Raw genomic sequence first — 23679 nt, 5'->3', positions numbered from 1 at the left:
AAATCTGGTTCATTGATTTAATAGGCGCCACGGGTCAATTATCAAGTTAGGGGTGTTCATGGTTCGGTTTGGGTCGGTTATTGGTTAAAACCATAACCAAATCAATTTAGTCGGTTTTTAAATGTCTAAAACCATAACCAAACCAAGTAAAATAATAACCACCGGTTTGGTTATTGTCGGTTTGGTTCGGTTTGGTTCGATTTTTCGGTTTATGACTAGCCGTGACAATTCAAATATTCTCTCTCTACATTCTTCAAATTTCTTATGAAACTCTTTTTTCCTCATAGCCCACAAGGGTGAATCAGGTGGACCAAACTTGCAACACAGTTTAGATTCAAAAGAACAAGTCAAACAGAGGTTTCAAAATACAAACAACCCTTATGCTTACGACTTATTAGAGTTGGGCTTGGATTGTTGGACATATTCTTTTAAGACATGGGTCTTAAAAATAAGTAAACCAAAATTAAATTAATAATTAAAAGGTATAAAATATCTTTAATTATTTATGAAAAGCTAATATTATACATATAAATAATTATAAATTTTATGTATATAATTATCGGTTTGGTTCGGTTATTTATTCGGTTATTTTTTACTATAACCATAACCAAACCAAATATTATCGGTTTTTCTAATTTAAAACCAAACCAAACCAAACTAAACCAAATGTCGATTATTTTATTCGGTTTGGTTAAATTTTCGGTTTGGTTTTGGTTTTAACCAAAACTGTGAACAGCCCTATATCAAGTGATGAACCGGACAAAACTTGAGGGAAAGGTTAAGATACATCGACTTTTCACTTTCGGTGCAGCACGCATGTGGACACGATTTGGGTACGGGTGTGGGATCCGTACCCGATCTGATCAACTGCTTTTGGGTACTTTGACCAAAATCAACGGAGAAATTCCGAACAGATCCAATGATTTTTATAATCAAAACAAAAGCTGAGATGGACTTAAAGAAAATGGAATACTTTGTATATTGAAATTTCTATCTCACTCCTTTTCCTTTTATCTCCTTCCGAGATTCTCTTCTTGATCAATATTTTCTCCTCATGTTTTCCACATAATATCTCATAATTTAGGTTTTATAGTTCTATTATTAGATATTTCAATTATTTTTAGCCAAATCCCCGCACCCGTATTCATACCTGGATCCGTATCCCCGAATCTTAGAATTTAGAACATGAAGGATCCGACCTCTAGATCCGCACCCGTATCGGACACTCGCAACCGAGTCCGAGTAACTTAGGGAAAAGGTATCGGATTGGATCCCAACCCAACTAAAACCAAATCCCTAATTCCTTTTTTCCTACTCTTCTCTATACATGATTCAACTATCAAAACCACCAATTTCTAAACCCCGACCCCCTCCCCCCTCAAAAAAAAAAAAAAATCACATAACTATAACAAATCAAGTGAGATTTTTATATAAATATTGAGTGTGATTAAGTATTCTTGGGAGCCGTTTGGACATAGAATGTTTTTTTTTTTCAAAGAAGTTTCTTTAGGTTATACATTGAACTGTATATAATTAATTTTTTAAGATAAAAAGCTGGTCAAAAAAATTTTAAAAAAAATTCACTAATAAAATTTTTACTATTTTTTTCAAGGTAAATACATGTCCAAAGTCCAAACATAACTTCAACTTCACAAATTATTCTTAGTTTTTTTTTTTTTAATTTCCAAACCCAGTATCTGATACTTGGGTTGGAGCTGGACTAAATTTGGATTCACGCCGTGTAGGCTCATTCGAGAAAAGCGCGCCCTACCTAAAGAATTTTTTCACATCTAGACCTCGAACCCAGCTCCATCGACTTCATCACATCCTTTGATGGTAATTATTTTTAGTCTCAATTCGATGTCAACACGCCTACTTAGAATTCTAGTAACATTTCCACAAAGACGAGGCATTCAAAGTAAAACCAAAACTAGCCAAAGCTTCCTTTTCGGTCCGTTTAACGAAAGAACACGTCTTTCCTTTTTTATCAACTCTTCAATTCCAACTTTCCACATAACATATTTTATATCACAAGATTAAATGGGATATTGGTACATTCAACATATGTTTAGGTTAAGAGCATAAGATTCAATAATTTTTTTTACTTTCTTAAATTCCATGCCAAATCAAAACAGACAAATAAATTAAAACGGAGAGAGTAAGTACTTTTTTTTGGGCAAAGGTGCAAATATAAATCTCAACTTTGCGATTTAGAGCAGACATACCTCTCATTACAAAAGTATTGTATATATAACCCTACAAAATGATGCAAATATACCTCAGCCGTTATAAAATAGTGCAAATATATCCTTTTCATTGACGGGATTTTTTTTTAAAAATCATTTAGGTTATTTTTTAATTAAAAAAATGTCACGTGACTTTAAAAAAAGTCTACTTATTTTTTTTTAGTAGACATATTTTTCTAAAGCCATGGTAATTTTTTTCTTGTGTGTCAGGTATAGTTCGTTTAAAAAATATCTTCGTGACTTTAAAAAAAATAAGTCTATCATTTTTCTTAAGCGAATCAGACCCGACCCATCAGAAAAAAATTACTATATGGCTTTAGAAAAGTATGTCTACTAAAAAAATGGGTAGATATTTTTTTTTAAAGTCACGTAGCCTTTTTCTTAATTAAAGAAAAAAACCTAAATAATTTTTTTAGAAAAACCCCGTTAGCGAGCGATAGATCTGCACTATTTTATAACGGCAGGGTATATATATATATATATATATATATATATATATATATATATATATATATATATATATATGTTCTAAATCGCAAAGTTAGAGCATATATTTGCACCTTTGCCCTTTTTATTTTTATTTTTTTTGGGTCTTACAACAAGTAACAAAAACTAACCAAAGCCTCAAACTAAAAACCCAAATCCTTTTTTCCCTTCCCTTCTCCATACATACATACATGACATCATCTGCAAGTATCACAACCACCCATTTCTAGCTTCCACATCCATGGCGGTTCGCGCCATGAACACCTGCGTTATTTTCCGTTCCGCCGCAACGCCGCCGTTAGTCATCTCTCGCCGATTAACCACCGCCTCTTCTAAACACCGAAACCGTTCGAATTCATTTCTTCGTTATCCTCTCATCAGCCACGTGGCAATTCGGAGCTATTCAGTTCACAACCTAGTCGAAATGGTCATGGAAGAACTTGCTTCTATACGTAAACGTGGCGGAAGAGTTCGTGCTACTACCAAGTACCTTCTCTCCTCATTTTGTACCTTTTTATAATGCTCAAAAACACCAACACCTCAACTATCACTTTTGATATTCCCATTTCCGTCTATGTATTAAAGCACAACTAGTTGAGTAGATGGTGATAGTTCAGGCAGGAACAGGGAACACATGATAGTTGGCCTAATTAGCTTCAATGTCTGTTTTGATACCTAGATGCTGATAATTCAGGTAGGTAGAAAAAGTGAACAACTGGTAGCAAGTATCTTCTCTCCTCATTTTGTAGTACCATTGTTATTCTAATTTAATTTATGAGATAATGGTCTCACGAACAAATCACTTATTCGCTTTTTTTGGCGAGTTTTACACTCTAACTATCAGTTGTTCCCTTTTCATACCTGAACTATCACCATCTATGTATTAAAACACGCTGACATCTGTTCCCTTGTTCCTACCTGAGCTATCACCTTCTACTCAACTAAGTTATTGCGAAGTAAAAACTGATTAGATTATGAAAGTAAATGTTCTTGCATTTATTGATAGTGCACTATTTATTAGTCTAGTTCCTACGGTTTTTCTACTTATCATTTACGCAAAAAATAGTTAGTCGAAACTAATTATTTACTAATTTGAATGAAACTTAACTTATGAGTTGTAAGTCAAAATTGACTAAATAAAAGGAAGAAGATTCCAATAGGACAGTTATTGTATGAGGTTCATTTGAATTTACTGGGCAAAGATTACCATCTCTATGGGATTAAATTACCGAGTTATTGCGAAGTAAAAAACCAATGAAATTGTAGAAGTAAATATTCTGGCAGTCATTGCTACTGAACTATTTATTCTTGTTCCTACCATTTTTTCTACTTATCATTTACGTAAAAACAGTCGGTTAAAACGATTAGTTATTAATTATTAACTAATTTGAATGGAACTTGACTTCTTAGTTCTTAGCCAAAACTGACGAAATAAAATGAAGAAGATTCCAGTAGGACAGTTATTGTATGAGGTTTACCCACTGCTAGACGCAGGCCGCATAATAGATCGATATGAACATCATGAGCTGTCCTGTAATAAAACCAGTTGATTGTTATTCTACTTTATATTTTCATGAATTGTTGTTTTTTGAACTCTAAAATAAGGAGTTATTCCACTGGGTATGTTGTTATAAATAAGGAGTTATTAATTTGGAATCTTTTATAGGCTGGAATTAGCTAGCACAGGAGAGCTGCTTGAGGATAAGTTGAAAAAAGGGACACTACAAAAAGGATTATTGCTGGAGTTTAAGAAGGATTCTGAAAGGTTGTTGCTAGCAGTTGCTCTTAAACCTGATGGAAAAAAGAATTGGATGGTCTCCGATCAGGTTTTTATAGAAACAATTAATGAGTTCGTTTTACTGGATTACTAGGCTTATTAGCTGCTTAGTTACTGATGCACTTTTAGTTCATTTTATTGGAAATTTAATGATGCAGAATGGGATTACAACCTCCATTAAGCCACAACAAGTAACTTTTATTGTTCCTGGTGTTGAAAACTTTGAGCCCACAGAAGTATCAGAATTTGTGCAGAAAGCTCATGATAACTTGGTTGGTTCTCTCTTGCTGATATTGCTAACTCGATGAAGAGACAATAGAGTTTATACTCTTTTTAGGATAAGATTGACTTTTTGAGTGCCCACTGATAGGATCCAGCACTGCTTGAATTTGCGTGGAATGAGCTTGTCGAGAAAAATAAATCAGTAACAGCTCAGGAACTAGCTGAGGTAATCTCTCTGGAATTCATATGTCGACATTCATTATTCTTTTGATGACCTTTTCTCATTCTACCAGATGATTTTTGGTAGTGCGGAGCCTCTTGAGACCTATTGCGCCCACCTGCTATTATCAAGAGATGAGGTGTACTTTTCAGTTCTGGAGTCGAAAGGTCTTTCTGTATATGGACCTCGGAGTGCTACCCAGGTATAATACAATATTCCATCTCTGTTATCTATATCATTTTCTCTTTATGGATTTTAAATGATTTTTCGCTATTCTTTTCTATTCTGGTATTTGTTTCTGAGATTGTTCCGGGAATGAAGATCCGAGACAGTTGTGCTTTGGCAGATCTTAAATGCTCACACTGGAGCAGGTTTTCTTTAGATTTGTATGAATGGAATTTATCTTTGAAATAGATAGAATCCATTCAGCCAATCTCCTCACATGTTAGTTAACAGAGGAATGACGATAAGTGGCATTTTCATCTGCATCTGTTAAATGTATGCCGTTGTTCTATTTACTCTGTGAAATGAGGTTCCCAGTTTGAAACTTTTTAACTTATCTAAAGCTAAAAGAAAGGATATAAGAATTAGCTTCTCATCTGTTGTAAGTATGTTGCTCGGACTCTTCAAAAATTTCAAGGGGGGGGGGGGGGGTGTCGGATTCTCCAAAAGTATTGTATTTTTGGAGAATCCGACACCGGTACGGCATCGAAAGTGAAGAGTCCGCACAACTTACGTTGTAACTATATGCAAAAGCAAAAAAATATCTTTATCTTTGAAAAGATAGCATTTCTGCAGGTAAAGGTCATAATACAATTGGTCAGAGATAATGAAGTTTTCAAGTTAATTTTGTAAGTGAATATGTAAAGCCCTTTATCCTTTTAGAAACTAGATGAGCATGATATCCTCTCATATAATTCAAATTAGGTAAATAAGCTAATGATTCTTTCATAGACTACGCAGTTCATTCGTAGAGTTATGAAGAGGTATGCTAGCATATGAACTCCCACCTGTGTACAACCTAACTGGACAACAAGCAAAGTCCAACGGGATATTAGCTAAGAAACCAATAAGATCGCAAAAAGATTACATTTAGAATTTTGCTCTCTTTTATAGTCTTATTTATATCTATTTAATTTTAATACCTGTGTTTTTTAGATAAGTTTTAAATTATTATGTATAAAAGAACATATTGTGGATACTAGTTAAATCAAGAGAGCCTAAATAATTGTAACGTCTTTTCCATATCAGTTCATAATGTAATACTAATAGAATGTAAAGAATGCAACCTCTATGATAGTAAGTTCAGCAAGTGTTTTCCTTTTCCCCTGATTCATCAAGTGTTTTCCGTTTCCCCTGATATTTCAACACCAATGTCTTTTGATATAATTTCTTGGCGAAATGAGAATAGGGATTTTGACTAAGTCTTTAGGGGCTAGATTATTAATGGTTCTATTTCAGTCTATATGAGTCTATTAAGTGTCATTATTTACTTTCCAGTTCCATAGGTCTTTTAGTTGTTAGCTAAGGTCCTTGTTATTTGGGTCTTTATTAATTGGACAAGTGTCCTTTGTTGCCGTTAGGGCTAGTACAAGTGTTGTTCCTTTTTAATCGCTTGCCAGCTACAGTATCTAGCAATGGATTCTGTACAAGGAGATCATTAATGAAAAACCAATTTCCCCTTTTTATCTTTTGTCTCGCTATTTCTTTTTCTTAATTTCAGTAGCTTGTTTCGCTACATTTGATATCAGAGCCGGCTTTCCGTGGCATTCATAAGTTACGATGGTTGAATCTAAGCCTAATGATGGAGATGAAAGGTGGAAACAAAGGGAACAGTTGGAGTTGAATCAAGCCAGATTCAACTCTAAAGCTTCACAGCGCCATGAGGAAAGCAATCGACCTTCCGAAGCACTGATGGGTCAGATGGAAGGAGCCCCACAATTGGAAGCCACGGTATCTGGTTGTTCAGTGGCAGCTCTGGCACTTGGCGGGTCATCCGTAGAAAGAGGAGAGTCATCTATAAACAGACTCCCCAGACCAGGCTTTTCTCCTCAAACGCCGGTAATGCCCCAGTTGACGCGGGGAATGTTGCTGCAATCAGCTCCCTTCAATCCTCAGGTTTTGTCTGCTCCCCTTAACATACCACACTACACACTTTCATCCCCATATCCACCGGCCCTATTTCATCCTATCACGACTGTCGTGCACTACCCTTCTACACCCTTTTAGGCCTCATTTTTGCACTTAATGGAGGTCTTAATCTTTATCATTCAGATCTCAGTCATTAAGTCCGTTTATTTTTTAGGTCTAAATCTTAATCATTCAGATCGTACCCATAAGTGCGTATTGTATTTTTTATGTTAAAATTATTTAATGGGTCTAGATTGATCTGAATGATTAGGATCTGTAGCAAAGTCTTAATATCATTAAGATGTATATGTAAGGATTTGTAAAAAGATGGCAGTTCACCAGTTTCATCCATTTACCACAGCCGCCATCGGCCACCATTATCAACTACCACCGCCGCCGTCCAGCATTATCAACCACCACCTACCACCCATAATTCCACCATTATCAGCCACAAGTTTCACTGTTGCCAATCACTATAGCCGACCATCACCACCGCTAGTTAGCATTTGCAATTAATCATCTCCACCAACCACCATTATCACAACAACTACCAATCACTACTGACAATTTACAATCACCGGTCACCATTATAAATCGCTAACTACCATCATCATTCACCACTACCATTAGCTATCACTATCATCCACCACATCAATAAGCTGCCGCCACCAACTATCGCCATCAACCACTACTGCTAAGCATCATCACCACTAACTACTATCCACAGCACCACCATTGCAAACACCATTCCAATCGGGGCATACTAACTAGTAACTACCACCCACAACACCACCATTAGCCAACACCATCCCAATCGAGGCACACAACTACCACCACCACCACCACACCACACCACCAACCGATGTATAATATTTTTAAAATATTTTTATGTATTAGATTAACTAGGTAGTTTATTGATTTTATATTTATTAATTAAGTAAAGACAAGTTTTATATTCATATCTTAATACAACATCTGAATATTCAGAAGTGTATTAATCTGACATCTAAATCTTAATGCACACTTTAATATTTAGATGTGTATTTAGATTCAGACATCTTAATCTTAATAAAAAATGAGGCCTTAACCTTTTCCCAACCAATAGTTAGCTTCAGCTTCGCTACAACTCATCTCAATACTCAATTAACACCACTTGTGAGTTCTATCCCAGTTGGCACATGCTGTACTATCCTCTTTGCCAATAATAACTTATTCTCTGCCCCTTTTCTTCAACCTGACCACCAAAGCAATTTTCAACCTAATACTCAAGCTAACTTCCAATCCATCAGCCAAACTAACATCCAGCCAATTACCTTCTCACCTGTGCCCACTGCCCACTAATAATCAGTTTAAATCACCCAAGATTAAGCTAACCTTCCCTGATTTTGACTCTAATAACCCGCGGGGATGGATAAGAAGGCGTGAAAGGTTCTTCAAGCTGTATCAAGTGGCTACGGAATCGTGAATGGGCATTGTAGCAGTCCATATCAAAGACAGAAATGACCCTTGGTTTGATGTGTATGCGTTGGAACAAAGGGGGGCTGTTACTTGGGAACGCTTTGTTTGGATGTTTGTAGAAGGTAGAAACCTTAGACCCATGCATGTTGTAGTGGAATTTGACAGACTCCAACAAGTATCCACAATGGAGAGTTACTACGAATTAATTCGTTTTTTCGGTTCAGTTACGGTTCTTTTTTTAAACAAATTCGGTGTTCGGTTATGGGTTACCGGTTCTTTGGTACTTCGGTTTAACCGAACAGTTACTATGTGAGGATTCTGTTAATACATGTTGCAAGAAGTTTTCATTCCCTTTTCTGTTAGTTTTGAGGATTCTGTGATAATCTATGGTTTTCTTTTCAATTTTATTATTTTCCCAGTTAACTAGTTAAGGCTCTTAATGATGAAAAGTGATGAAGTCCATTGATCCATCTTGGTTCGTCTTATGCAAGTTTCAGTTTTTACTGATTATATACAACAACAACCCAGTGAAATCCCACAACGTAGGGTCTGGGGAGGGTAGAGTGTACGCAGACCTGACTCCTACCAAGGTAGGACGGCTGTTTCCGAAAGACCCCCGGCTCAATAAAAGCATAAAAAGAAGTCAGATACGGTTAGATAAGGTTAAGAGATTCAGATAAGAGATTTAAAGCGATATGGAAATGAAATAATGCAAGCGACACAGATAATACAGGATAATCAGAGCACAGAAAATAACCGATAATAGCAGAAATCAGAGCAGATGACATAGGATAACCAAAGCACAGGAAATAACACATAATAACAGATAATAGCAGAAATCGGAGCACAAGAAATTATATTGCAGTAATGTGACTACTAATAAGAACGGATAACGAGACTATCTACTAGCCTTCTACCCTAATTTGGGTCCTCCAAACCCTCCTATCTAAGGTCATGTCCTCGGTAAGCTGTAATTGCGCCATGTCGTGTCTAATTACCTCTCCCCAATACTTCTTCGGCCTATCCCTACCTCGTCTGAAACCATCCATGGCCAACCTCTCACACCTCCGCACTGGGGCATCTGTATCTCTCCTCTTCACATGCCCAAACCATCTCAATCTCGCTTCTCGCATCTTGTCTTCCACCGAGGCCACCCCCACCTTATCCCGAATATCCTCATTCCTAATCCTGTCACTCCTGGTGTGGCCACACATCCATCTCAACATTCTCATCTCGGCAACTTTCATCTTTTGAACGTGAGAGATCTTAACTGGCCAACACTCCGCCCCATACAGCATAGTCGGTCTAACCACCACTTTGTAGAATTTGCCCTTAAGTTTTGGTGGCACCTTTTTGTCACATAGCACTCCGGAAGCAAGCCTCCATTTCATCCACCCTGCCCCAATACGATGTGTGACATCATCGTCAATCTCCCCGCTGCCTTGCACAATAGACCCAAGGTACTTGAAACTACTTTTCTTCTGGATGGCCTGGGTACCAAGCCTTACTTCCAAGTCAGCCTCATGAGTTGCTTCACTGAACTTACACTCCAAGTACTCTGTCTTGGTCCTACTCAGCGTAAACCCTTTAGACTCCAGAGTATGTCTCCAATACTCCAGCTTAGCGTTAACTCCGCTACGAGTCTCGTCAATCAGGACTATGTCGTCCGCGAAAAGCATACACCATGGCACCTCACCTTGAATTTGCCGTGTCAATCCATCCATCACCAAGGCAAATAAAAACGGACTAAGAGCTGATCCTTGATGCAACCCCATCACAACTGGAAAGTGCTCTGAGTCTCCTCCTACTGTCCTCACCCTAGTTTTGGCTCCCTCATACATGTCCTTGATCACCCTAATGTATGCCACAGGTACACTTTTAGCCTCCAAGCATTTCCATAGGATCTGTCTTGGAACTTTGTCATAAGCCTTTTCTAGGTCGATGAATGCCATGTGTAAGTCCCTCTTCCTCTCCCTATACTGCTCCACCAACCTTCTCATAAGATGGATGGCTTCTGTAGTTGAACGTCCAGGCATAAATCCGAACTGGTTTTCTGAAATAGACACACCTCTCCTCACCCTCATCTCCACCACCCTTTCCCACACTTTCATAGTATGGCTTAGCAGCTTGATACCTCTATAGTTGTTGCAACTCTGGATATCTCCCTTATTCTTGTATAGAGGGATCATTACACTCGCCCTCCATTCTTCGGGCATCAATGCCGTCTTAAAGATGACATTAAACAACCTAGTCAGCCACTCCAAACCTTCTGGGTCCGCGCTCTTCCAAAATTCCCCCGGAATCTCATCAGGTCCGGTTGCTCTTCCCCTGCGCATCCTACGAACAACACCCTTAACCTCGTCAACCTTAATACTCCTGCAATAGCCAAAGTCGCGACGCCTTTCTGTATGTTCGAAATCACCCAACACAATGTCTCTGTCCCCTTCTTCATTCAAGAGTTTGGAGAAGTATAACTGCCATCTCCGTCTAATGACAGTTTCCTCTAGCAATACTTTGCCATGCTCGTCCTTGATGCATTTTACTGGATCCACATCACGTGCCTTTCTCTCCCTTGCCTTGGCTAGCCTGAACAATTTCTGTTCCCCTCCTTTCTCTTCTAGGTCAGCATACATGCGTTCAAAAGCTGCCGTTTTTGCCGTCGAAACCGCCAACTTCGCCTCCTTCCTCGCCATCTTATAAAGTTCTGTATTCGTCCACTTCTCCACCTCATCCTTGCTTTCTATCAACTTCGCATACGCCACCTTCTTTGCTTCCACCTTCCCTTGAACTTCTCCATTCCACCACCAGTCCCCTCGATGCTGACCACGACTACCTGTCGAGACCCCCAACACTTCCCTTGCTACCACCCTAATGCAATTAGCCGTCTTATCCCACATACTGGTCGCATCCCCACTACTATCCCAGGCCCCCATATCCTTCAATTTCTCTCCCATCTCCAGGGCACTAATAGTGGTCAAACTCCCCCATCTGATCCTAGGTCGGTCCTCGACGACCCTCTTCTTCCTCGTCATCTTGATCGCTAAATCCATCACCAAGAGCTTATGTCGGGTTGTAAGATATTCGCTCGGGATGACCTTACAATCCTTGCACAGACCTTTATCATCCTTCCTAAGGAGTAAAAAGTCAATTTGAGTCTTAGCCACCGAACTACGGAAGGTTACCAAGTGTTTCTCCTTCTTTGGGAAACTCGAATTGGCTATCACCAATCCAAAAGCTCTTGCAAAATCCAAAAGTGAGACTCCTCCTCCATTCCTGTCCCCGAAGCCAAAGCCTCCATGCACATCATCATAACCTCCCGAAATAGGTCCGATGTGTCCATTGAAATCACCTCCCACGAATAGCTTCTCAGTAGGCGGTATGCCTCCCACTAATTCGTCCAAATCCTCCCAAAAGCACCTCTTCTCCTCGTCGCCTAAGCCCGCTTGCGGCGCATATACACTAATAATGTTCAAAGTGAGTCCTTCAACGACCACCTTAATCGACATCATCCTATCAGTGACTCTCCTAACCTCTACCACCTGATCCCTTAATTCACTATCTACTAAAATGCCCACCCCATTTCTATACTTCGACCTACCAGAGAACCACAACTTATACCCGTCTACCTCCTTAGCTTTAGGACCTACCCATTTGGTCTCTTGGATACAAGCTATATTAATCTTCCTCTTCTGAAGAATCTTAATTAGCTCTATGGACTTCCCCATTAACGTTCCAATGTTCCAAGATCCTACTCTCAACCTAGACGCTCCTTTAACCCACTTACCCCTCCTAACCCTCGCCCCCGTCCCTGAACGAGAACATGACCCTAGTCTACCATCACTAAGTAAAGCCACGAAAATGAGTATGAACTAATAAACTATTCAAAAGTCTAAAGTTAGCAAAAAATGTAACTACAAGTGTATGGACAAATAATGAATATGGCAACCGGAGGTACCAACTCCAGTTGAAATGAACCTGATCGCCGCAGGAAAACACTGTTCAACGTCCGAGTACTGTTCACTGCCGGAGTACTGTTCACTGCTCACTGCCGGAATTATTTTAACAGAGTCCTGAAACAGGAGCAGAGAAGAGGGGGAACAAGAAAAGAAAAAGAAAAAAGAAAAAAGGAGAGAGAGAGGGCTGGCCGGAAAATGGTGCCGGGAAAAGTCTCCGGCGATGACGCAGCTGTGTTCTAGCAGCGCCAAGAGCAGATAAAAAAGGGGAAATGGAGAAGAAGAAGAGAAGAAGAAGAAAAGGAAAGAGAGAAAGAGAAAAAAAAGTAGATCTGGCCGGAAAAGAGGTCGACGTTACCTGATCGCCGGAGTTACCTGGTCGCCGGACGCGGTCTGATCGCCGGATGTGGTGGCAGGTGGGGTGGGGGGAGGGAGATGTTACCGTTGATGGTGGAGGAGAGAGAAGAGAGAAGAGAAGAGAGAGGGAGATGTTACCGTTGATGATTATATAGTATCTTATTATTCCATTACCACCTCCTTGTTGTGCTCTTATGTATAATTAATTTACCACAAGAAAGAATGGCTTAACAGATCGCTCTGCTTGTTTGTGTGGTAAAACTGTCATTTCATTTCTGCATTTTCTTGATTTTACTAAGTACCCTTTTGTTTATAACTCATCTCAAGTTAAGAAAGAATTGTCTTCTTTTGTTTGGTTGCTTAATTGATCAATGTTGGTGGTTCTTTTAATGCAAGTTTCAGTTTTTACTCATGTGGGGTTGATAATTTATAACTTACCACAAGAAAGAATACCCTTTTGCTTAAAATCATAATAAGTTAAGAAAGAATTGTTTTCTTTGTTTAGTTTCTATGTGCAGTTAACCATATGCCCAGCCGTTGTGAATTTCGATGAATTGAAATAGCCCATTTTGAATTAAAAAAACATAAAATAGCTCTTTTTAAATTAAAAAGAAAGTCTATTTTACAAGCAAAAAAAGCCCATTTCAGGCCCATGCCGAAAAAACCGAATTAGAAAAACCGAACCGAAGAACCGAACGCCCACCCCTAATTTTTTGGGCCACTTGTGCAAATTTTTATCAGTTTTTTTGATGAAATCCTTGTTCATAGAAAGTAATTGGAGGAACATTTAGTGCATTTACGGGCAGAGTTTCGATTGCTGATGGTTCACAAATTGTTTGCCAAGCTTTCTTGTGCAGTTTTGCCCAGAAAGAAGTTGAGTATTCGGGCCATGTTATCTCAGGCGATGGGGTAAGCACTGACGCAACTAAGATTGAAACAATGATTAATTGCTCCCAACCAACTTGCTTAAAACTTAAAAGGCATGCGCAGGTTCTTGGAACTTACCGGTTACTATAGGCGTTTTATTAAAAATTACGCCTTAATCAGTAAACCCTTGACAAGAAGGGGACTTTGCATGGAATGAAGCAGTTTCTCAAGCTTTTGAGGAACTAAAACAAGCCATGGTAAGAGCTCCAGTGCTTGTGGTGCCAGATTTTACAATTCCTTTCATTGTTGAGGTGGCTGCTAGTGGAATTGGGGTTGGTGTCGTGCTGATGCAATAGGCCCACAGCTTTTATTAGTCAAGCTCTTAGCCCTAAGAATTGGGCCTATCCGCTTGTGAAAAGTAACTATTGCCTTCTCTTAGCAGTTGAAATATGGCGGTGACCTTTAATCAAGTCATCTTGCAATTCAAACAGATCATTTTAACTTAAAGTTTTTGGGGGAACAAAGGTTTACCGCCTCTTTATAACACAAAGGCATTACAAAATTGATGGATCTTAGTTATGAGATTTATTACAGGAACGGAGAAGAAAACATAGTGGCTGATGCTTTGTCTCGGAAAATGGAGGCAGATAAGGCTAAAGAGCAAAAAAGCTAAATGATTAGGTCTAACATTGATACAACCATAATGGGCTTTGGAAGTGATGGACGGTTATTTGGATGACCCGGAGGCCCAAGATCTCATTGCCTGACTTAGCATTGACCAAATGCAAATCTTGGTATCTCTCTTCAGAATCGATTACTTCGTTTTAAGGGTTGAGCTTGGATTGGTTCTACAGGAGAACTCAAAAACGAAGTGGTGGGGGACTTGCATACTTCAATTTGGGGTGGCATTTAGGTATTCATGCCACTTATCAGAGGGTTAAGTCCATTTTTTATTTGGCCTAATATGATCAATTATGTGGAGGTAGTAAAGGGCTGTGAAAATTGTCAAAGAAAGAAAGATGAAAGTGTGGATCAATTGTTGAAGGAAAGACAAATAATCAACAAACAATTGAAAGGGAACATGGTCAAAGCTCAGAATCGCATGAAACAATATGCGGACAGCAAAAGGAGCGAGCGAACCTTTGAAGTCGGGGACGTGATATTCATTAAATTATAGCTATATCACCAAACTTTTGTGGCGGTGAGACTGAATCTGAAACTGACTTCCATGTTTTTTGGGCCTTACCCAGTAGTGAAGAAGCTTGGAGCAGTTGCGTATCAACTCCAATTGCCGCCAGGAACACGAATTCACCCTGTTTTCCATGTGTCCCAACTGAAGAAAAACTAGGGGCGAAAATCTGAAAGATTTTCTGGTAAAAGAAACACCCTTGACCACTAATGATGGATAACTCATAGTAGAACCCATGGCTATGCTTGATCGACCTGTGGTGAAAAGGAGGAACAAGGCGGTGGCCCAAGTTCTGGTCCAATGGGCTAATTTACCCACTGAAGAGGCTATATGGGAAGATCAATCCTTTCTCACTTCGCAATTTCCATATTACGAACCTTGAATATCAAGCTTCTTTGAAGGGAAAAAGAATGTGGCGAAATGAGAATAGGGATTTTGACTAAGGTCGCATTTGTTTTCATTAAGATTAAGACGTCCGAATCTGAATACACATATGAATGGTTAAGATGTTGTTTCTAGATTTGAACATTGAATGACTAAGCATAATCTATTTATTGTTAGACACTATAAATATTTATTTCAAATAAAAAGTAATTAATGCAGAAAATAAAGATGAATTGTTTAGCTATTTCCTACTTTTGGTGTAGACTGGAGATGATAGGTCAAACAATATAATCTAGTGGAAATAGTAAGGCAATGTAAATTGTAACACTTTTGAAGGAGGGCTACATATTTGGATAGTTATACCCGTGGATTTATAGATTAACTGTTACCATTCTCAAAAAAAAAAAAGTAATTAAATATTAAAAAAAATATAAATTTAATAACATTAAATTATTATTTGATAAAAAAAATGTTCACCAGTGATGGTGGTGATAGTTGGTGTTGTGTCTAGTAATGGTGGTGGTAATAGGTGTGATGGTAAAGGTGGTCGGTGTTGTAGTGACTGATGCGATGGTGGTGGTTGGGCAGTAGTGGTGGAGTTGGTTGATGTTAGTAGTTGGCGTGGTGGTGGCTGAAGAATATGTGGTGGTTGACGATGTGTATGGTGGTAGTTGGCGGCAATATTAGTTGTGATGGTGGAGGTGGTTGGTAGTAGGGATTAGCCGCAGTGGTGGTAGAGGCTGATAGTGGTGACGGCGGCGATGGTGGTGGCGGTAGATACAATAATAATGATTGAGGGGTTAGGTGTGGTAACGACTGACAGTGTGGTTGCCAGTAGTGGTTGTGATGGCAGAGGTGGTTGGCGACGGTAGCGGCGGTTGTGATGGAAGAGGTGGTGCCTGGTGACCGTGGATAGCGGGGCGGTGAAAGTTATTCACACAAAAATACCTCTTAATGATATTAAGACTTTGTTCAAGATCTTAATGATTAAGACCTATTCAAGCATTCACTTTTGGTGTTAATAATATACTGTTAATTACCCAAAAAAAAAAGGACCTATTTAGACCTTAGGCCATTAAGTGCATTTGTTCAGATTCAGACCATCATTAAATGCAAACAAATGAGGCCTAAATATTTTAGGCTAGATTATCAATGGTTCTATTTCAGTCTATGTGTGTCTTTTAAGTTTGAGTAGTTACTTTCCAGTCACAGAGGTCTTTTAGTTGTTAGCTAAGGTCCTTGTTATTTGGGTCTTTATTAATTGGTTGTGTCCTTTGTTGGCGTTAGGGCTAGTACAAGTGTTGTTCCTTTTTAATTGGTTGCCAGCTGTCCTAGCTACAGTATCTAGCGATGGATTCTGTACAAGGAAAGTTATCATTAATAAAAACCAATTTCTCTTTTTTATCTTTTGTCTCACTATTTCTTTTCCTTAATTTCAGTAGTTTGTTTCGCTACAAATTTGTGTGTATTAAATGTTTGGGTAAGATAAATGAATTGTTCTTCTTGCTACTACCAAGTGCAACACAGATGCATGAGAACTTGCATATTTACTTGTTCCATCAGTTCTCATAATCTTGTAGAGAGTTTGAAGACTTGCCTTTGAAACTTACCATCTTTCATAGTTGCTTCATGGCATTTTCTCTCACTTTGTTATATGAAAGCCTCATTTTGCTTATCTCTCTTCAATGCAAGTAACTTCCTGTGCTGAAAAATTAGGTGGATGAATTTTTGCGAAGGAAGCTTGCTAAACAGGCAGCTGAGAAGGAGTTTGCGGAACTTATACAGTTATTGCGATCTGCTAAACAAATGCCTCTTCAGGACAAACCTCCAAGATCGTCCTGGAAGACTGAAGAGAGAACTTGGCGCAGGATAGAATCTCTTGAAGCTTTTGCCATTGATTTTTGCAAAAACGAAGATCAAACGAAAACAGCTGGGATGGTAATCAGTTACCTTGTTAACCTTTGGTTATTGGATGAAAAGTATCCTGAATTTATTTGAGAATAACAAATGTTATCTCTGTTCTGTTAGACTCTGTTTTTACTTTATGCACATTTATTCTTTATCCAAAAGGATGGAACAGTAAAAGAGAAACTGTATCGTGCTGTTTGTCTTCCTCTCTTTTAGATTTTGAAGGCCATGGGACTGGCGAAGACTTCATCTGCAGCAATGAATCTCCTCATAGATATTGGGTATTTTCCTGTACATGTGAATCTTGATTTGTTGAAGTTAAACCTCCCTACTGATCATCGAGATGAGATTCTGTTGGCTGCAGAGAGTCTTTTATCTGCAGCAACAGACCTTGATGAGGTATAGTTGCCTTTAAGCTTTTTACTTATGCCGTCAATATATATATCTATATTTTTTCCTGTCTGACCGTACGATTTGCCCTTGGACTTGGGTATTACAGATTGAGTGTGGATTCCTCTTAATCTAGCTTTTCTGGCATTGCGTTTTGTAAAATTCTAAATTCTTCTTATTTCATACTTCGTTTTGGTTGAAGAGAAAATTCCCATTTGTATAGAAGATTGTGACAATAAGTTAAATAAGGTAAATTGAGCCACTAAACACCATAATTTGCTGTACCGTCTTAGTGTGATGTCAATGGAATACCTTTTTTTTTCTTTTTTCTTTTTTCTTTTTCTTGCGCAGGGGCCATGCTAATCTTCTCTGTATCGTTCCTTCGGGGACATCCGATAAAATGGAATACTTTTGATTCATATAAAATCCAAGAGCAAACTTTTTTTGTGAATCAATACAAGCTTGTTACTATTTCAAAAAAAAAAAAAAAAAAAAAAAATTCCAAGAGCAAACTAGTTAAGTTCTTGATGAGTGTGAATACTAGCCTTAAAAGGAGCAGTTGTATGTGGAGCAGATGTTTTTTAAAAAAAAAATTAAGAAAGCAATATTTTTCTTATTTGTTTCTTTGCTTATCTGTCAACAGCAAAGGTGTTACATGCTGATCAAAAAGTTTGTGCGGAATACTCACAGAGAGACAGACAGAGAGAAAGAGAGAGAGAGGGGAGAGAGAATGTGTGACCATTAGCTTTATTAATGCACCGGAGAAATTGCTCCAGCGGTTTTAGAGTAGGAATTGGTCAAATTTGGATTCTTGATGAAAAAGATCCTATATTAGGATTAAAGGAGAAGTATTTAAAGTGGAATCCAACATCTCTCTCTTTCTATTTGTGCAAAACTTCTGGTACTGAGAACCTTTTGGTTTGTGTAGAACCATAATAGAGAGATGTTCATTGTCTGAATAATTCTGAAGCATTTATTATTTGCAAACTCGTTCTTGTCTATTTTTTATTTATATCTTATCAACCGCTGATTTACTGTTGTTTTGGTGCTTAGGCTGATAGAATAGACCTGACTCACCTGAAGGTTTACGCGATTGATGTTGATGAGGCTGATGAGGTGCGTTATACATTGTGCTTTCATGGGAATTATGTCCTTTGTGCTTGGACTGTGTATTGGAGTTCTAAAAAGCAATTTCTAAAATATAATTCTCAAAGTTCCTAAAGTCGTGCTATTGCAGCTTGATGACGCATTGAGTGCAACAAGGCTGCAGGACGGACGGATTAAAATCTGGATACATATTGCAGATCCTACTAGTTTAGTTCAGCCAGGAAGCATAATAGACAAGTACATAATCATATGCCTAGAATTTTGGTTTCGGTGATAATTTTCTGAGGCATTATTTTAATATATTGCTTTCTTTACAGAGACGCAAGAAGAAGAGGAACTTCAATATTTTTGCCTAGTGCAACATATCCAATGTTTCCTGAAAGGTTGGCCATGGAAGGCATGAGTCTGAAGCAAGGAAAGCTGTGTAATGCTGTTACTGTTTCCGTTGTGCTGCGGTCCGATGGAAGGTTAGCTATTAATGAAATTGTACTGAGAATTTTGTTGTCCGAGATCCCATCAACTCTGAAGTCTAGGAACTTGCAGCTTTCAATAGTGGTTCATGATTTACTGTATCTCGATTGGGTTTATTATTGAGAAGTTCCTTAAATATTCATTTTAAGTTGCTGCTTGGCTTAATCTTCTGCACAAAATGAATTTGTCATGAACTGTCAATTGTTTGTCTCATTTTCTGGATCTTGAAGATCTTATGATATCAGGCTTTTATTATTTGAAAGAGAACTGGTTTCTAAATGAGGTCATGCTTTGGATTTTAAATAGCTTAAGAAATGAACATTTTGGAGAAAATCATTAACGTAGTGGATTTGGCAGCATTGCAGAATACTCGGTGGAAAACTCAATCATCAAACCAACATATATGTTGACATATGAGAGTGCAACAGAGCTCCTTCATTTGAATCTGGAAGAAGAGATTGAATTGAAAATTCTGTCTGAAGCAGCTGCACTCCGGTTAAGATGGCGTCGAGAACAGGTACTTGCATCTTATCTGCCAAACTTCAAATCCTCTTTCCTATGGATAACTATTTGGCCGTTGATGGAAATTAAGAAAACATTTCACCTTTCTCCACCGCACTCTGCTTGAGAGGTGCTACTGTCTCCAGCTACACGTATATTGTGTTGGCTGTGTTCTACAAGAGCTTGTATATTACCTTAGCCATGTTTGGTTTTGCATTTGCTGCAGTCAGATGTTTGCTCATGTACTTCAATAATTCATGATAGGTATCTTGCCCATGATTGTATTCAAAAGCATCATTGATATGTTTGAGTTTTTTTGAGTTCTTTGTTTGCACCTATTATTTGTTTGAAGCTGTTCTCTGTAGCTTCAAATTAAACACGTAGTATGAGGTCTTGTAGTAACATTTAGAAAAAATTAGTAACTTGCAGTCTTGTAATACAATTTACTACTTCTGCATGACAATATCGATGTTGGTTCTAGTGTTCTAAGAAGATTGTCTGCTATCGTGCAACAGCGTATTCTGATTCTGAAGAACCAAAATTGACAAAGAATGTTTCTGCAGGGTGCTATAGACACGGCCACCTTAGATAACCGAATTAAGGTGACTAATCCAGATCATCCAGAGCCATCAATCAAGCTGTATGTTGAAAACCAGGCTGATGCCGCTATGAGGCTTGTTACTGAGATGATGATACTCTGTGGGGAAGTTATAGCCACTTTTGGTTCGCATAACAACATCCCTTTACCATACCGAGGACAGCCTCAATCTAATATCGACATGTCTGCATTTGCACACCTTCCAGAAGGACCCGTCAGGAGTGCTGCTATTGTTCGAACTTTGCGTGGCGCTGAAGTGAATTTCAGGAATCCTATACGCCATGGGGTGTTGGGACTTCCAGGCTATGTTCAGTTTACCTCCCCTATTCGAAGATATATGGATCTCGCAGCCCATTACCAGGTAAGCTCTTCAAATTTTAAACTACTATTGCTGCAAAGATTTCTGCAGTTGCGATAAGTAAATTGTTCAGCATTATCAATAAGACAGGACATTCTTGAATTTGCAACTTGATACTGCATATTAGATATGCATGGATTGTTTTCTACACCGTAATCGAGCCTGGATAGAAACCCTACATCGAGTTGTTTGTGTTCATGCAAGTGTAGAAGTACTTGCTTTTTCATTGATTGATGCTTTCAGTTTTCAATATCAAGTAAATTATTATGCGTGCAGTTATTTTCTCATTTTTCTACCGTGTTAATGAATTGATTCTGCAACATGTAGCTTTGAGCCTTAGTAATGTGTGCATGATTATAACGGCAACAATGTTTTGTCAGGTTCTGATGTTCATTTGGTTGTGAATATAGGTAAAAGCCTTTCTTAGTGGAGATTCTCCTCCCTTCTCAGCTGGCGAGCTGGAAGGCATTGCGTCTACAGTAAACATGACAACCAGAGTTGTAAAGAGGCTCTCCAGCAGCAGTCTTCGTTATTGGACATTGGAATACTTGAGAAGGCAACCGAAAGGAAAACGGTATCGTGCCCTGGTCCTTAGATTCGTCAAAGACCGAGAAGCCGCAATACTGTTGACGGAGGTAAGAGATTATAATTGCTTTGAACTATGCTGAATACCAGAACTGCAATTATTTGTTTGTCACTGCTTCAGCATGTGAGATGTGTTCAAAATATGGCCTATAAGTTTTTATTAGAGAACGAACTCATGTTTAACATGAATCTTGCTGTTGACCCTTTCTTGCTTTTTACAGCTGTTTCTACATTGCTGCTAGGGCACCCCATTTCTTTCTCAAAACGAATTTCTCGTTTTTTTAGTCAATCTTGAGGTCTCTATTGTATCTAGATTTATATTGATATTGGAAGAAGCGCAGACTCGGACCCCTATAGAAAAATGAAGTGGGACCAAGGCTCTTCCTGGCATCCACCCTGTGAGGAATTGAGGCATGATAAGTCCTCCCTTATGTATATGTATGGTTTAGATGAATTTGCTGCTAAGCTTTTCAAAGAATCCTATAATGCCGTTTAGGATTTATATGAGACTGCGCAGCTTGAGATTTCTATAAAGGATTGAACAGAGATATGTTCTGAGAGGCAATATATGAGTTAAAATTCTCTTGTCGTTTGTAGCCCCCAGGGCTTTGCTATAGTGGTAAGAACACAACTCGTGATGTTTGGGTTAGGCGCACATCACCGATTTGAACCCTGCTGGAGACAAAACCCTGGTATTTAAGTGGAGAATGGTCTTTTATTTTGTAGCCCCCAGGGCTTTGTTGTATTTTGTAGACCCCAGGCCTTTGGTCTAGAGACAAGAACACAGTGCATGATGTGTGGGTTAGACGCAGGTACTGATTCGGACCCTACTAGTATGTAAGCTCGATATTTAAGTCGAGAAAGCTATAGGAGTGAGGCCCATTATTCGCTGGGTTTCAACCTTTGCTACTGGCTCTCAGTCGGTTATCGAAATAGAAAGTGTTGTATTTTGTATGGGATCATTAAAGCACAGATTTAAGGCTAGTGCTGTTTTATGAATGCGAGTCGAGACAGGTAATGATTAACTGCTGCTTGTTTTCACCAAGTCATGCTTTTCATGTTGACCTCTACTGATCTTTAACTTAATTTGTGCCAGATTTGGTGCTTGAAAATGTAGCACTCTTCAAAGTTTTAGCGCAAGCCTTATAACTTTCCCTAGATGTCTCAACATGAACCTGAAAAAGGAATATCAATTTGCCCCCTCTCCCTTTCTCTGAGACACATACCAGGCAACAGTATAGTAGGGCAAAAGATATTCCCGTGGTGTTCATCGGTTTTAATGCTTTCTGGTGGTTGCTCTATTGCACTCTTGCTGGTTTTTGCTATAATCTAATGCAAACCTTTTGCAGATTGGAGTTCATGCTTCTTCACGGGTGTCTAATGGTGTACAAATTGGTGATGAAGTACATGTGCAAGTTGAAGAAGCTCATCCACGTGATGATGTTCTCACTCTTAAGGAGGTTGAGGCGGTATAGGATATTTGTTTGTGGAAACTGGAGAGCTTATGATGGAGACAACCATACCTAACATTTCGCTGCAACAGTTAACAGAATAGTTCCTTGTGCATGTGTTTTATATAACTTCTCTAATGTGGGCTTTCAAAGAGTTCATACCTTGGAATTGAAATATCATTACAACCAGTGTCAGTTGAGGGACTCAAGAAGCTCTTATAATAATTCTCATGTCAATGACAAGTTATAGTTTATATACATGTTGGAGATGCAACAACATAAGGCCAATTACGTTTCTCACTGTTGTCTTTGTTTGAGCTTTGGAAGTGCTGATAATATCTGGACAGCGGAATTGAGTATCAGTCATCTATGTTTTGAGGTTTGACTGAGCTGTACAGATTTTGGTCAATATGTACCAGTTTTCGATCACTCTTTTGTCTCACATCGTCAAGTTCAGTGATGGTCGGGATTTCATAGAGGATAGAATTTGTTGTTACTTTGTTACGCGAATATAAGCAAAGTGATGCCAGAAGGAAGAGAGGAAAAGGATACAACATACATGTATGTAAATGCATTTAAGGTTCAATTTTGTCCTACATATCATACCCATTATGTCTTCATCCCGTGCACTATTCTTTGATTGTTGAACCTCATTGCCTTTATGGGGCCACAAAATGTAAAAGGTATTTCTCATTCTTTGCATTGAACTTTCCCAATGCAAGTAAAAAATGCATGGATTGCATAAGTTTAATCCTTTAAACTGTTCATTTTTGCCTCTTCGCTATTCTAGATTTGTCAAAACGTCTTGCTTGCTTGCATTCATTAATGTTGACTTTAAGAGTTGATATCATGTTTTTCTCAGCTGCCTACGCTTGTGGTGGCAGACTTACATGGTATTTATGTTGGTAGAAGATAACAGGTATTACTATAAAGAAATGAAACACACTTTGGCATTCGTAACATTCTTGGCTATCTCATGGTATCTTGAGCGCGTGCATTTTAATTTGATAGGTTATGACCT

General features: G+C 38.5%; 1 protein-coding gene, 1 long non-coding RNA gene and 1 other non-coding gene across 5 annotated transcripts; 2 read left to right on the top strand and 1 right to left on the bottom strand.

Annotated features, from left to right (window-relative positions):
- Positions 1–2856: 2856 nt before the first annotated feature.
- LOC132630368 (ribonuclease II, chloroplastic/mitochondrial) lies at positions 2857–23442 on the top strand. 3 transcript variants are annotated; one of them, XM_060345951.1, is made up of 14 exons: positions 2857–3218; positions 4399–4558; positions 4668–4781; positions 4880–4957; positions 5025–5153; positions 17006–17227; positions 17414–17596; positions 18641–18703; positions 18825–18931; positions 19012–19161; positions 19523–19682; positions 20230–20625; positions 21033–21257; positions 22557–23442. In XM_060345951.1, the coding sequence occupies exons 1-14, from the start codon at positions 2974–2976 to the stop codon at positions 22680–22682; spliced, it is 2358 nt and encodes a 785-aa protein (XP_060201934.1). In that variant the 5' UTR covers positions 2857–2973; the 3' UTR covers positions 22683–23442. The 3 variants fall into 3 exon arrangements, with proteins under 3 accessions (XP_060201934.1, XP_060201935.1, XP_060201936.1); XM_060345952.1 differs by lacking the exon at positions 2857–3218 and adding an exon at positions 3278–3426; XM_060345953.1 differs by lacking the exons at positions 2857–3218; positions 4399–4558; positions 4668–4781; positions 4880–4957 and adding an exon at positions 6703–7069 and having other exon boundaries at positions 5039–5153.
- On the top strand, positions 7076–16345 carry LOC132630369 (uncharacterized). The gene is made up of 2 exons (XR_009578572.1): positions 7076–13758; positions 13840–16345. It is a non-coding gene; the product is annotated as an uncharacterized LOC132630369 (long non-coding RNA).
- On the bottom strand, positions 17895–17993 carry LOC132634600 (U6 spliceosomal RNA). The gene has a single exon (XR_009580298.1). It is a non-coding gene; the product is annotated as a U6 spliceosomal RNA (small nuclear RNA).
- Positions 23443–23679: the final 237 nt, after the last annotated feature.

This window comes from Lycium barbarum, chromosome 3, assembly GCF_019175385.1.
Source record: "Lycium barbarum isolate Lr01 chromosome 3, ASM1917538v2, whole genome shotgun sequence".
NCBI classification, from domain to species: Eukaryota; Viridiplantae; Streptophyta; class Magnoliopsida; order Solanales; family Solanaceae; genus Lycium; species Lycium barbarum.
This window is presented reverse-complemented; position numbering and strand designations above follow the sequence as displayed.

Coding starts and splice junctions, on each gene's coding strand:
- LOC132630368 (XM_060345951.1), top strand. CDS start 2,974: ATGGCGGTTCGCGCCATGAACACCTGCGTTATTTTCCGTTCCGCCGCA. Junction 3,219..4,398: donor AGAGTTCGTGCTACTACCAA/GTACCTTCTCTC, acceptor AATCTTTTATAG/GCTGGAATTAGCTAGCACAG. Junction 17,228..17,413: donor AAACGAAAACAGCTGGGATG/GTAATCAGTTAC, acceptor CCTCTCTTTTAG/ATTTTGAAGGCCATGGGACT.